The sequence below is a fragment of the Geotrypetes seraphini genome, chromosome 12 (assembly GCF_902459505.1).
Source record: "Geotrypetes seraphini chromosome 12, aGeoSer1.1, whole genome shotgun sequence".
Classification (NCBI taxonomy): Eukaryota; Metazoa; Chordata; class Amphibia; order Gymnophiona; family Dermophiidae; genus Geotrypetes; species Geotrypetes seraphini.
In genome coordinates this window covers 84,637,241-84,651,755 of record NC_047095.1, presented here as the reverse complement: position 1 = coordinate 84,651,755, position 14,515 = coordinate 84,637,241, and the positions used below count along the sequence as shown (strand labels likewise).

Here is a 14,515-nt window from a genome sequence, read left to right as displayed (position 1 = left end):
TACTGAAATCCCATTTTCTTTCGCTATATATCATTTCCTAGTCTTTTGTTACCCATCTTCTAAAAGTTTTAATTGTGTTTGCATATAAGACCCTCTGACCAGAACTTAGAAAGGCCTCTGTCATGCCCTACTATTTATTCTGCGCTGTTTACGCTAGACGGCCCCCACTTACTTCTCACGTCACCCTCATGGTTGATTTTGTTTTCTGTTCCTCCTTCCCCTTCACCATTTGCCCTCACTCCTGCTCTACATATTCTCTTACCCACCCCCTAAGCATGTTCTTCTCCCTCACATTCCTCTGCAGTCTTACATCCCACCCTCAGAGACTTGACCCACCATGATTTTGTTCTCTGTCTCATGCCACACTCTTCCCCCCACATTTGATTCCCTCTATAATCTCTCCTCCTCTGGCCCCAGACCAAACTAAACCAAACCCTGCTGTTTGTCTTCTCTTCCTCCACACACTCCCTAACTTAACATAATCAGCCTCCTTCCCATAGGTATGGATCAAGGGTGCAACGGGCTTCATCATGGCATTTGCAGCTTAATGCAGATACTATTGCTTATTACCTATTTTGTGGTTGATATAGATAACACTACTGTTGCCCCCCCCCCTTTTTTTATTTTTCAGCCTGTAACAATGCACCCCCCCCCATGTCCACGCTGCCAAATTCTGTAAAATCTGCATAGAAGAGGACTTCTGCTTTGTGCAAAATTCCTCAGTGAATAATTGGTAAAGTCTGTTTCTTTTGTTGGGAACACCCATGTTCACTTACAACAGCTTTATACAGAAATCAAATGGCTAGCCAATGATCAGTGAAAATGGCTTTTAAGTCAGATGTGTCCATTATTTCTTGCTCATGAAGATGTTGCAGGATATGATTACTACTGTATGTATGAGGTAATGTGAAACGAAAGAAAAAATAAGCAAATATGTCAATTCTAGATTCTTTTTAGGAAGATTTTGGCAACTATTGAAAACTATAACAAAAGGTTGATTTTTTTTCAGGTATCTATCTCTCAGATCTAACATATATAGACTCTGCCTACCCATCCACTGGCAGTATCCTTGAAAATGAGCAGAGATCAAATTTAATGAACAACATCCTCCGAATCATCTCAGACCTCCAGCAGTCCTGTGAATATGGTAAATTGTTTGACACCTTTTTTGGCACATTGCAAAACTCAAGTACTTATGTCTATAGCGTTGCCAGTCCCACCATTGGCAGGATTAAATATATATTTTCAGTCTTTATAAAGGAATATTTCCAGTATTTAGATTAATGCAAAGCTGTGGTTAATAGGATATCTTCTGTAAGTACATACAGCAGGTACATTGGTAAAAATAAGTTTTGTTTCAACTTCAGTACTTGATATTGGCTCTTAAACTAATGTACAGCTTTAAAATCTTTTACAGGCTATTATCAGGGCCGGACTAACACCATATTAGGCCCTAGGCAAACATATATTTGTGGGCCCCTGTGATCATGTGATTAGGCCAAGCTGTTATTACCCATCACTCTCTACACCCCAGACATCTCTGGAACACTGTTAAGCAACAAAACATACAGTTAAAACATTTATACATCTCGTGACCAGGTCTTCCTGGTCACTACTGGGTCCTCCCAACCCTTCATAGTTCCTCCCCAGCCCTCCGAGTCTTCTCTGGGTCCTCCCTGCCCCTCCAGTTATTAGACAGCTCCTGGTGCCATTACCAGTCTCTGCTGATCACCACCAGCCCCACTGTGTCCCTCTGCCAGTCCCTTGGGTCCCACTGCCAGTCCCTCGCAAGACCTTCAACCAGTAATTTCCAGATCTATCAGAGTGCTTCCCTGGTGGTCTTCATGAGGTCCTCTGGTGCCATTATCGGGGTTTCTGCTGGTCACCACCGGTGCTGCCGTTCCCTCCGCTGGTTCCCTGCCAGAACCCCTCAGCCTAGGACCTCCATCCAATTCATTCACAGCTCTTCCAGCCGCTTGTAGGGCCACCGCTGGTCCCTCTGTTTCCCAGCCTCTGGGGTCCCCATGGGTCCTAGATTCTGAACTGGTCCCACCGCCAGTCGTCAAACCTAAGTCTTGCCTGGACTCCAGGCTCTACGGGCCCTCTGGCTACTGCATCTTCCAGGCCCTCTCCCTCCATCCCTACTATGGTAGTTAGGGAGTCCCATCTGTGAGATTATGCTGCCTGCTTGTCCTTGGATAAAGCACAGTTACTTACCTCTAACAGGTTTTATCCAGGGACAGCAGGCAGATATTCTCATTTGCCTCCCACATCCCCTGGTATGCCTCTCAATGAAGGATCTCCTTGCGGACTCATACCAGTCCCTCAGCCACTTTCTGTGCGGATTCTCTACCAGCTTTCTTCTGCTGTACCCTGCCCCCTTTCTGCATCAGTGACCCCTGGACAGCTCTTTCTTACTGGACTGGGCCCCCTCTCAACACCAGTCAACTGGGCTTACTGGGAATTAGGGCAAAGGCCAGCATTCCTCCTCCTGAGGGTCACCCAGCTCCTGAAGGAGTACTCGCTTTTCTTAGCTCTCAGCTTAGGAACTGTCCTTTTTAGCACCTTTTTTCACTTAGGGTAAGTGGACAGCTTCCAGCAGCATTTCCCAGATATTATGCAATTGACCCCACTGCTCAGGCTCTCTCTGCTGGCTTGTGATAGGATTCTCACTCTGTCACTACCAGGGATTTCCCTTATCTCCTCTTCTGATTTACTTCTATTCTCAACCTTGTCTCCTCCCCCCAACATTTCACGTCTCCATAAATAGCAGGGAAAGTGCAGAGCCTATCTGTGGGCATGATAGCAGTAATATTTTCTGAGTGAGCAGGATGACCCAGCGAGCACATGCCTCAAACAGAGAGGCTTAATGGTTAGAGCTGGAGAACTGACAAGGACAAGCTACTTATTTTCAGGAGGGAGTGTGTGAACTTGTCCTGGATGTCTGCAATCTTATCCTGGTATATTATGGCAGTGTTTCTCAACACTTAGGGGTACATGAGCCACTTGTTGGGGGTACATGGCAATGCGTGTGTCTCCCGCCCCCTTCCTCCTTTGGCTGCCACTGAGGATCCCATTCCCTCCTTATTGCCTGCCCACCCTCCCCCCTCTGCCGAAATCACTGCCGCCGGCGGGGATCCCATACCATCCTTTCTGCCTGCTCCCTCTCTCCGCCGAAGCTGACCCAGAAGACTTCCCTCCGAAGTCAGAGCTGATATCGGATAAAAGCCTTCCGGGTCAATGGGGGGAATCATAGTTACCTCCTTCCAGGTGGAGCTGTCCCTTCCTGCCTTCAGCTGCACTTGTTGTAAGGACAAGAGAGGGGGCAGAGGCAGGCTTTTTTATTGCCAGCTGTGGCAATATTAGCTCCAATGCTCATAGGAATTCTATGAGCACCGGAGCTTTCATTGCCATAGCCGGAGATGAAAAAGCCTAATGCGGCGTCATAAAACAGGTGGGGGGGGGGGGTTATCACCAGCCGTGGTGGTAAAAGCTTCGATACTCATGGAATTCACATGAGCATGAGAGCTTTTACTTCTGTGGCCTGCATGCAATAAAAACCCTAATGCAGCTTCATAAAAGGAGGGGGGGGGGTTATTTGTTAATTTGATGGTTGCTATTTCTCTGTTTTTTAAAATTTGCATCTGCTATCTTTATATATTTTGCACAATATTAGGGAACATGCATCACTGTTTCTGTAGTGTTGTATTGTATGCAGAGTCCAGCTTCTTGGTGGTTCAGTTTAACTTTTGTCTACATATTTCAATTTTAACCCCCCCCCCTCCCCTTTACAAAATTGTAGGATAGTTTTTAGCGCCGGCCACTGTGGTAACAGCTCCGACGCTCATAGGAGTTCTATGAGCAACAAAGCTGTTAGGCCTTGGCCGGTGCTAAAAACTACACTATGATTTTGTAGAGGGAGGGGTGGAGACTATAATTTTGTAAAAGTTGGGGGGTTAGTTTGTGATTACATATTCCATACTGGATGAAGGTGTTTTCTGTGTTCTGTGTGTATGAAAGACATGGTTCTCTATTTGCATTGACTGTGCATGATCAATCTGTACTAGTCTGGCTTGTTTAGTTTTACAATAGGTGTGTTGATGCTCACTGCAGTATGTAAGATGTTGCTTTTTCCTAGGTACACTCTTGTGCGATATGTGGATTGTTACTAAAAATCATGTTTTTCACAAATATAAGGGGGTGTCAAAAAATTATGGGCCCTGGGTATCACATATGCTAGGTATGCCACTGAGCAGGAACCAACCACCATGATCATCACAGCTCCTCTGTAGCCCAGACAAGCCTAGTTCTCCTTCTACTTCATCAGAGTGTCAAAGATCCCATTCCACTACAAATCTTTCCATCTTTACTAACCCAAGGCTAATCTTCTCTTCCTCATAGAAATTCTACAGTCTCTACATCTCACAGCCTGGTACCCCTCAACATGCACATAGAGAAGTTCAATCTCTCTGCCCAAGTTGAGACTCTCATAACTGCTTCCAGAAAACCTTCCACTCAACAATGCTATCGCTTTCAGTGGACATGCTTCAGCACATGGTACAATCACCACCAGTTGGACCCTGATACTTGCTCATCATCTTCAGTGTTAGACTACGTATTCCACCTCTCCAGCTCTGGACTTAAAACCATTTTTGTTACAGTTTACCCCTTGGTGCTCTTAGCTCCTTCATGTTCCTTTCAACAATACATCTCTAGTTCTCCATCCATTACTTTCCAGGTTTATGAATAAACTCATGAATTCAAAACTTCCAATCAAACCTCCTCCAGTTGTTTGGGTTCTCATTGTTGTCCTCACTATGTGGATGAAACCTGCATTTGAACCTCTTGTGAATATTGGGGAAATCTTGAAAACCCGAGGAGTCCAAGGAGGGACTTTGAGACCCCTGCACTAGAGGGTCGTTTTACAGCGCACAAAATCAGAGCAATGGCAGCTTCAGTGACCTTTCTGAGATCCACTTTCTTTCAGGATATTTGTAAAGTACCTGCTTGGACCTCAGTTCATCCCTTACATCTCACTACTGTCTGGAGACTCGTTCCAGATGGGATAGTCAGCTCAGCCAAGAAGTTCTACTAAATTTCTCTTCTATTTAGAAGCCAACTCTCCCTCAATCCCTACTATGGTAGTTAGGGAGTCCCATCTGTGAGATTATGCTGCTTGCTTGTCCTGGGATAAAGCACAGTTACATATCTGTAACAGGTTTTATCTAGGGACAACAGGCACATATTCTCACATTCCTCCTGCATCCCTTGGTTGGCTTCTTAGCTTGTTTATGGAACTGAGGTACTGCGAGCAGATGTCAGGTGGGAAGGTACTCACACATGCACAGTGCAGGCAGTCTCGAAGCTTTGTTAAAGCTTAAAGTGACAGTACATTTCAATACTGTCCATACTAGGCTCCATAGGTGATGTCAGTCATCTGTGAGAATATCTGCCTGCTATCCCTGGATAACACCTGTTACAGGTAAGTAACTGTGCTTTACAGGCAGGTCACTTAGATTTTCATTGAAGCATACATTAAAATTAATCAAAACTCGGCCTCATATATAAATGTAACTCTTCTTGAGCTTACTCAAAAGGTATGAGCTAAACCCCAATAAAGCAAAAATACACATACAGTGATACCTTGGTTTACGAGCATAATTCATTCCAGAAGTATGCTCGTAAACCAAAACACTCGTATATCAAAGCAACTTTTCCCATAAGAGTTAGTGTAAACTAGAAAAATTTGTTCCACATCCCCAAAAACCTAATTACCATTAGTGACGCCTCCACCGCTGCCTCTGCCACAGACCTATCCACGCGGCTCCTCCAGTTCTCCTCCTCTGCTGCTGTTCGCTGCCTCACTAATGTTCGCTGCCTCTCACTGCGGGTTGTGCAGGTGGTGATGGTGCGCCCCAGCTCCAGGGTGCTGGCTGTAAGCAAACCGCCACAGAGCCCGACTAGGCACAGTTGGCCCTGCTGCTCCGGACGCTGCCCCCCCCCACCCACCCCGGATGCCACTACCCACCTCTGCCGGGACTCATGTGCTGGCTAATTCCTGCTGGATGCACCCCGACTTCCATGCTCCAACCGAGGCCACCGGCGCTGCTATCGCCTCCTCCCCACCCCTCCCCGACTGGCCCTGTCCTTACCCCTGCGTCGCCGGTGATAGAAAGTGCCTGCCACTGGTCTGCTACTGAGCCTTGAGCATCTGTGCATGCTCAGGCCTTCTGGATCTCACCCTCTCCAAGATTCTCATGAGATCTCAAGTCTCATGAGAATCTCGATGAGGGTGAGATCCAGAAGGCCTTGAGTATGCGCAGATGCTCAAGGCTCAGCAAATGACTGGCGGCAGGCCATTTCTAACTCTGGCGGCACACAGGTAAGGGCAGGGCCGGTCATTAAATGGGGAGGAGACGATCGTGAAGGGAGGGAGCAGGGCCGGTGGCCTCGGGGGGAGCAGTACTGCCGGTTCCCACGGTCGGGTCGGGTGGGGGCTCGCAAATCGAGTCAATGCTCGGTTTGCGAGTTACAGTTTGCTCGAGTGTTTTGCTCATCTTGCAAAACACTCACAAACTGCGTTACTCGTAAACCGAGGTTTGACTGTGCCTAAGTGTCAGTATTGTAATAAACCCTTGACATGAAAGTATGTGTAATTTTATGTTTGTATACCCACTAAAGGACTAATGTAACAGCAATTTTTTTCAGATGCCAGGAGGCAACAAAAATGGAATTCATTGACTTTCTCTGCTGAAAAAGTTTTGCCATAAAATATTCTAAATCCAGTTGGCTCTACATCTTTAAAGAAATACTGTAATTATATTAAGTCTGTCATTCAACACTGTAAATATATTCATATGTAATTAGTATGTGTATAAAAATATTATAAACTATAATAACTTATAAATCTCTTCCTGTTTTAGATATTCCTCTATTACCTCATGTTCAAAAATATCTGAATTCGGTGCGATACATAGAAGAGCTGCAGAAATTTGTAGAAGATGACAATTATAAGTAAGCAGAAAACTTTTCACTGTCTTAAGGCATTAGACCTGATACAATACAATAATAACAATACAATTTATATTTGTATACCGTCAATACCTCCATGAAGTTCACAGTGGTTTACATAAGTAATTATGGTGATACAAATTAAAAACTTGTGTTATAATATTTAGGAATTATTAGTAACAAATTCATGAAATAGATAGGTCTCTAGCTCTTTTTTGAAACATTTAAAATTAGATTGCTGGTTAATATTAGTTGGTAATACTTTCCACAGTTTTGCTGCTTGATATGCCCATGTGGAGTTAAAAGTTCTATTGTATCTAATGTTCCTAATGACTGGATACCGAAAAGCATCATTGTTTCTTAGGTTCAAAGATGGATTATTAGAAAATTTAACGAGATATGGCATATAATCAGGAGTTTCTCCAAACCGTATTTTAAATAGAATACAATAGCCAGGTAGCCAGTGCAATTCACGTAAATAAGGTATAATCTTATCACTTTTTTTCAGTATGAAGATTAATGACTGTATTCTATAGCATTTGGAGTTTTTTTCAGTTACAAATTTAGGACAATCTAAAAAGGTGACATTGCAGTAGTCCGGTTGAGACAAAACTAAAGATCATACTAATAGGCGGAATTGATAATTATCTAAGTACTTTCTAATGCTTGTAAGTTTCCAGAAAAGACCAAAAGACTTCTTTATTAACAAGTTGACCTGAGGTAATAGTGAAAATTTGTGATCAAAGTGAACTCCTAATATTCTTATTACTTTAGCCAGTGGATAATCCATCTTATTTATGGTTAATATGTACTTTAGTTTCACAGTTCTTATTAGGATGATTTAGTAAACATAATTTAGTTTTATCCTTATTCAATTTAAGTTGATGAGATGTTCAGTCAACTTCATGCAATAATTTAGTTTTAATATGATGAGCAGGAATAAGGAATGAGAATAGTAATATCATTGTATAAATAAATGATGTGAATTTGGCTTTTTCCAGAAAACCCCCCAGAGAATGCAGGAAGATATTAAATAGGGTAGGTGAAAGTAGGGAAATTTGGGGAACACCATAAGGAAGAGACCATTCTTTGCATATCATTTGGGACATTTTTACTTTATAAGTTCTTTTTAAAAAGTTATTGAACCAATTTAGAATATTTCTAGATAAGCCAAGATCGTTTAATATACAGTGGTACCTCGGTTTACGAGTGCACCGGTTTGCGAGTGTTTTGCAAGACAAGCAAAACATTTGTAAAATCGGTGCCTCGGAAACCGAGCATGGCTCGATTTACGAGCACCCCCTCTCGCAATCCGTCACCCCCCCTGCGATCCGGTACCCCCCCTGCCTCGAACCAGCACCCCCCCCCCCCCCCCGACACAATTGGGCACCCCGCCGACACGTTCCGACATCCCCCCGACACAATTGGGCACCCCCCCGCCACTTCTTACCCTCATCTGGGCTCTTGAAGATCGACCTACTCGTCTGCTGGGCCTTGAGCATCTGAGCATGCTCAAGGCCTGCGAGTTCAGCGGCGGGGACTTAAGAGCACAGCTCCGCCCCTCCCCGATCCAGCACCCCCCCCCCGACATGATTGGGCACCCCCCGCCACGTTCCGACCCCCCCCGACACAATTGGGCACCCCGCCGACACGATCCGACATCCCCCCGACACAATTGGGCACCCCCCCTGCCACTTCTTACCCTCATCTGGGCTCTTGAAGATCGACCTACTCGTCTGCTGGGCCTTGAGCATCTGAGCATGCTCAAGGCCTGCGAGTTCAGTGGCGACTTAAGAGCACAGCTCCGCCCCTCCCCGATCCAGCAGGGGCTAATCGGTTGAGCACGAAGAGACACCGGGGCCGTACCGAAACCAGCAGCAGGCAGCAGAATCAGCAGTAGGGACTAAAGAGCACAGCTCTGCCCCTCCCCCGATCCAGCAGGGGATAACAATGAGAATAAGGAGATGCCGGGGCCGCACCGAAAAGAGCGGCAGACAGCAGAAGCAGCGGCGGGGACTTAAGAGCACAGCTCTGCCCCTCCCCCAATCCAGCAGGGGCTAACGGTTAAGCACGAGGAGACACTGGGGCCGCACCGAAACCAACGGCAGACAGCAGAATCAGCAGCAGGGTCTTAATGAGCACAGCTCCGCTCCTCCCCCGATCCAGCAGGGTTCTATACCATACTAGATATCAGATCTGAGAATGGTGGCAGTTGACCGTTTAATGCAGATGATGCACCGAGATGATAGTGGCGGTTGTCTGGCTGTTGCAGAAGTCATCTGATCCAAATGACATGCCTGCATTTTAGCATTGCATTGACTCTGATCTAAATGACTAGCCTGTATTTTGGCACTCATTACTATTTCCTGGGAAACCTCATGGCTGAAATATTGTGTGTTGGCTTGGCTGCATACGTCAGGGCTCAAGGAGCATACCAGCTTTCGCTCCTTGGCATATCGTCCTTTATGAACTTCTAACATCAGATCCTATTGTCTGACTGGAATTTACTTTATTTCATTTATTTTATTTCTTATTTATTGTTTTATCAGGTACTTTAGCTAGATTGTGAGCCTTCGGGACAGCTAGGGAAATCCAAAGTACCATTTTTATTTATTTTATTTTAATGTATCTTTAATCTATCTTCATTGTAAACCACTTTGAACCTCACGGTATAGCAGTATATAAGAAATCAAATCAAAATCAAATCAAATAATGGAGTTAATGTAATGTAATGTAATGTAATTTATTTCTTATATACCGCTACATCCGTTAGGTTCTAAGCGGTTTACAGAAAATATACATTAAAATTAGAAATAAGAAAATTTGTCTCAGATATTTGGGAAAGGAACCTTTCTGAAGCATTGTAAATGATAAAAGTGCACATCTTGAGGAGCATATATCTAAATAACAATAAGAATGAATATATTTATCATTAATTTTGATAGTCATCTCACTCTATTTTGTCAAATTCAGTCCAGTAAAGGTCTCTTCTGATAACTTGTAGATCTTTATTATAGAACAAGTGTGTAGAGTCATATAGGGCTCCTTTTACGAAGGTGTGCTAGGGTTTTTAGCGCACGTACAAAATTACCGCGTGATATAGCCGAAAATCTACCATCTCCTAAAAAGAAGGCAGTAGTGGCTAGCGCGCTCGGGAATTTAATGCACGCTATTACGCACATTTAGGCCATAGCGCACCTTTTAAAAGGAGCCCATAGTGGTGGAAATTGCTTTTTAATATTTTGAACCTTATTTTTAAAATAGCATGATAGTTGTTGAGCAGATGGTGATTTATCGGGGAAATATTAATTATTAGTAGTGTTAGTTAATTCCTTTACTAGTTTAAATGATTTTTTTGTGTCACGAACATCTGCCTCAAAAAGTAATAGTGTTAGTGTTAGTTGAGATCAATATTCTAAACTAAAAGTGATCATAAACAAATTAAGAACATAAGAAGTTGCCCCCGCTGAGGCAGACCAGAAGTCCGTCTCGCCCAGCGGTCCGCTCCCGCGGTGGCCCTTCAGGCCCATTGCCTGATCAATGGTCCCTGGTTATTCCTATACTTGCCTCTCACTCCTATCCCTGTACCTAACTCTACTCTTATCTGTACCCCTCAATCCCTTTGTCCTCTAGAAACCTATCTAAACCTTCTTTGAAGCCCTGCAACGTGCTCTTGCCTATCACAGCCTCCGGAAGCGCGTTCCATGTATCCACCACTCTCTGAGTGAAAAAGAACTTCCTAGCGTTTGTTCTAAACCTGTCTCCTTTCAACTTCTCCGAGTGCCCCCTTGTACTTGTGGTTCCCCATAATTTGAAAAATCTGTCCCTGTCTACGTTTTCTGTGCCCTTCATGATCTTGAAGGTTTCTATCATGTCTCCTCTAAGTCTCCGCTTCTCCAGGGAGAACAGCCCCAGCTCTTTCAGCCTGTCAGTATATGAGAGGTTTTCCATACTTTTTATTAGCTTTGTTGCTCTTCTCTGGACTCCCTCAAGTACTGCCATGTCCTTCTTGAGGTACGGTGACCAGTACTGGACACAGTACTCCAGATGCGGGCGCACCATTGCACGATATAGTGGCATGATGACTTCCTTTGTCCTGGTCGTGATACCTTTCTTAATGATGCCCAACATTTTGTTTGCTTTCCTTGAGGCTGTGGCGCACTGCGCCAACGCCTTCAATGTTGTGTCTACCATCACTCCCAGGTCTCTTTCAAGGTTACTTACCCCTAGCGGTGATCCCCCCCATTTTGTACGTGAACATCGGGTTCTTTTTCCCTACATGCATGACCTTGCATTTCCCTATGTTGAAGCTCATTTGCCACTTTTCGGCCCATTTTTCCAGCGTCGTCAGACCCTTTTGGAGACCTTCGTGGTTTTGACCCTGCTGTATAGCTTTGTTTCATCCGCAAATTTAATGACCTCACATTTTGTTCCCGTCTCCAGGTCGTTAATAAATATATTGAACAGGAGCGGTCCCAGCACTGACCCCTGCGGAACTCCGCTCGTGACCCATTGCCAGTCTGAGTAATGGCCCTTTACTCCAACCCTCTGTTTCCTGTCCGCCAACCAGTTTTTGATCCATCGGTGGACCTCCCCTTGCACCCCGTGGTTCCATAGCTTCTTAAGCAGTCTTTCGTGTGGTACCTTGTCGAAGGCTTTTTGGAAGTCAAGGTAAATGATGTCTATGGATTCCCCTTTATCCACCTGGCTGTTTACCCCCTCAAAGAAGTACAATAAGTTTGTGAGGCATGACCTTCCCTTGCAGAAGCCATGCTGGCTTGACTTTAGCTGCCCATTATTTTCGATGTGCTCACAGATGCTGTCCTTAATCATCACTTCCATCATCTTTCCCGGGACCGAGGTCAAGCTCACCGGCCTGTAGTTTCCTTGGTCACCCCTTGAACCCTTCTTGAAGATGGGCGTAACATTCGCTATTTTCCAGTCCTCCGGGATCTCTCCAGTTTTTAAGGATAGGTTGCATATTTGTCGAAGTGGCTCTGCTAATTCGTTCCTTAGTTCCTTGAGTACCCTTTGGTGAATTCCGTCCGGACCTGGCGATTTGTCGCTCTTTAGCCTGTCTATCTGCCTGAGGACATCCACTTGGCTCACTTCTAGTTGGACCAATTTGTCATCCTGATCTCCATTTACGATCTCTTCGGGTTCCGGAATATTGGTTTTGTCTTCCTTCGTGAAGACTGACGTGAAGAACTCATTCAACTTGTCAGCTATCTCTTTTACCGCTCCCTTTCTATCTCCATCATCCAAGGGTCCTACTTCCTCCCTTGCCGGTTGCTTCCCCTTAACGTACCTGAAGAATGATTTGAAGTTTGTTGCTTCCCCCGCCAGTCTCTCTTCGTATTCTCTTTTTGCTTTCCTAACCACTCGGTGACACTCCCTCTGGTGTTCTTTGTGCTCCGTATGGTTGTCATTTGTTTGGTCTTTTTTCCATTTTTTGAACGATGCTTTCTTGTCACTTATCGCCTTTTTCACTGCGTTTGTCATCCACACTGGATTTTTTGTTCTATTTTTTTTGCACCCTTTCCTGAACTTGGGGATGCACAGGTTCTGTGCTTCATGCACCATGCCCTTGAGTAGGGTCCAGGCTTTTTCTACGGACTCCATCTTCCTTGTGTTGCCGTTGAGTTTCTTTCCCACCATTTTCCTCATGGCATCGTAATTCCCTTTTTTGAAGTTGAGCGTCGTCGTTGTGGTTCTATTCACCTTTGATGATCCAATTTCTAGCCAGTAATGGATCGTGTTGTGATCGCTGTTTCCTAGCGGGGCTAGTACCGCCACCTCTTTTGCGGGTCCCCCTAGTCCGTTGAAGATTAGGTCAAGAGTGGCATCTCCCCTTGTTGGTTCCATGACCAGCTGTTCCATGAAACAGTCCCTCGTGGCCTCCAGGAATTTGGTCTCCCTCGCACAGTTTGAGTACCCGATACTCCAGTCAATCCCAGGGTAGTTAACATTTTTAAATGAATATTTAAGAACTGTGATGTTAATAAGTTGTTCCTTGTTCTATTCATTTTTACTTCCTGAGCAGTAGCTTTATTTCAATGGGATCGTAACCTATGGTACATTCTGATGTTATTATTTTATAATGTAATTATATTATGTTATGTGCCTGACGTTATTCGGCTTAATCTCACATGAGTTCAGTCTAGTAAAATGTTAAATTCCTCTTCATTTGGAAAGAGAGGGTTGGAGCATTACACACTGCAGAATATCAGGAAATCTTAAAAGCAGAACAGCAGGAAATCTTAAAACTAGTTGGACTAAAATACACCAGCAGAGTTTTCCATGGACTTGCAGTAGTTGCTGCCATTTTCCCCGGAACCGAGGTCAGACTTACCGGTCTGTAGTTTCTCAGGTCACTGCTTGATCCCATTTTAAAGATGGGCGTAATGTTTGCTATCTTCCAATCCTCCGGGATCTCGCCTGTTTTCAGGGATAGGTTGCAGATTTGCTGCAGTAGTTCCGCTATTTCCTCCTTTAGTTCCTTCAGAACCCTTGGATGGATTCCGTCCGGACCCGGGGATTTGTCAGATTTTAGTTTTTCTATCTGCCTGCGCACATCTTCAAGGCTCACTTCCATGGATGTTAACTTTTGTGCTTGATTTCCATTGAAGATTTGCTCAGGTTCCGGTATGTTGGTTGTGTCTTCGCTTGTAAATACACACGAAAAGAACATGTTAAGTCTTTCCGCAACCTCTTTCTCCTCCTTCACCACTCCCTTCCTGTCTCCGTCATCCAGCGGTCCCACCTCCTCCCTAGCCAGCTGCTTCCCTTTAACATATCTAAAGAACGGTTTGAAATTTCGTGCTTCCCTGGCTAGTCTCTCTTCATATTCTCTTTTGGCTTTTCGAACCACACAGTGACATTCTTTTTGATACCTCCTATGCTCTTTCCAGTTTCCCTCAGTTTTGTCCTTTTTCCATTTTCTGAATAAATTTTTCTTATTGCCTATCGCTTCCTTCACTATTTTAGTTATCTACGCCGGGTCTTTTGTTCAACTCTTTTTGCACCCTTTTCTGAATCTGGGGATATACAGATTTTGTGCCTCGCTCACCATGTCCTTGAAAAAAGACCAGGCATATTCTACCGTTTGCCATTTTTTGGAAGTGTTCCTAAGTTTCTTCTTTACCATTCCCCTCAATGCTTTGTAGTTTCCTTTCCTGAAGTTAAATGTTGTCGCTATGGTTCTCTTTCCTTTCGGCATTCCTACCTCAACCTTGAACTTGATCATATTATGATCGCTGTTTCCCAATGGTCCCACTACTTCCACTTCCTTTGCAGGTCCCCTTACTTAGTCCATTTAGGATTAGATCCAGAGTGGCATTTCCTCTCGTCGGTTCTCTAACAAGCTGCTCAATGAAGCAATCTTGTATAGCCTCCAGGAATTCTGTCTCCCTAGTGCATCTTGAGCTTCCAAGACTCCAGTCTATCCTGGGGTAGTTGAAGTCTCCCATAATAACCGTGTTACTGCTTTTGCATTCTCGCTTCA

General features: G+C 44.5%; 1 protein-coding gene across 7 annotated transcripts in view; it reads left to right on the top strand.

The window, feature by feature from the left end:
• Positions 1 to 14,515, top strand: part of RALGPS2 (Ral GEF with PH domain and SH3 binding motif 2) — a 595,760-nt gene that overhangs the window by 333,860 nt on the left and 247,385 nt on the right. For all 7 annotated transcript variants that reach the window (XM_033915477.1, XM_033915478.1, XM_033915474.1 and 4 more), the window contains exons 9-10: positions 1,010 to 1,147; positions 6,924 to 7,014. In XM_033915477.1, the coding sequence (XP_033771368.1) occupies positions 1,010 to 1,147; positions 6,924 to 7,014 (229 nt within the window). The remainder of the gene's footprint in view (positions 1 to 1,009; positions 1,148 to 6,923; positions 7,015 to 14,515) is intronic.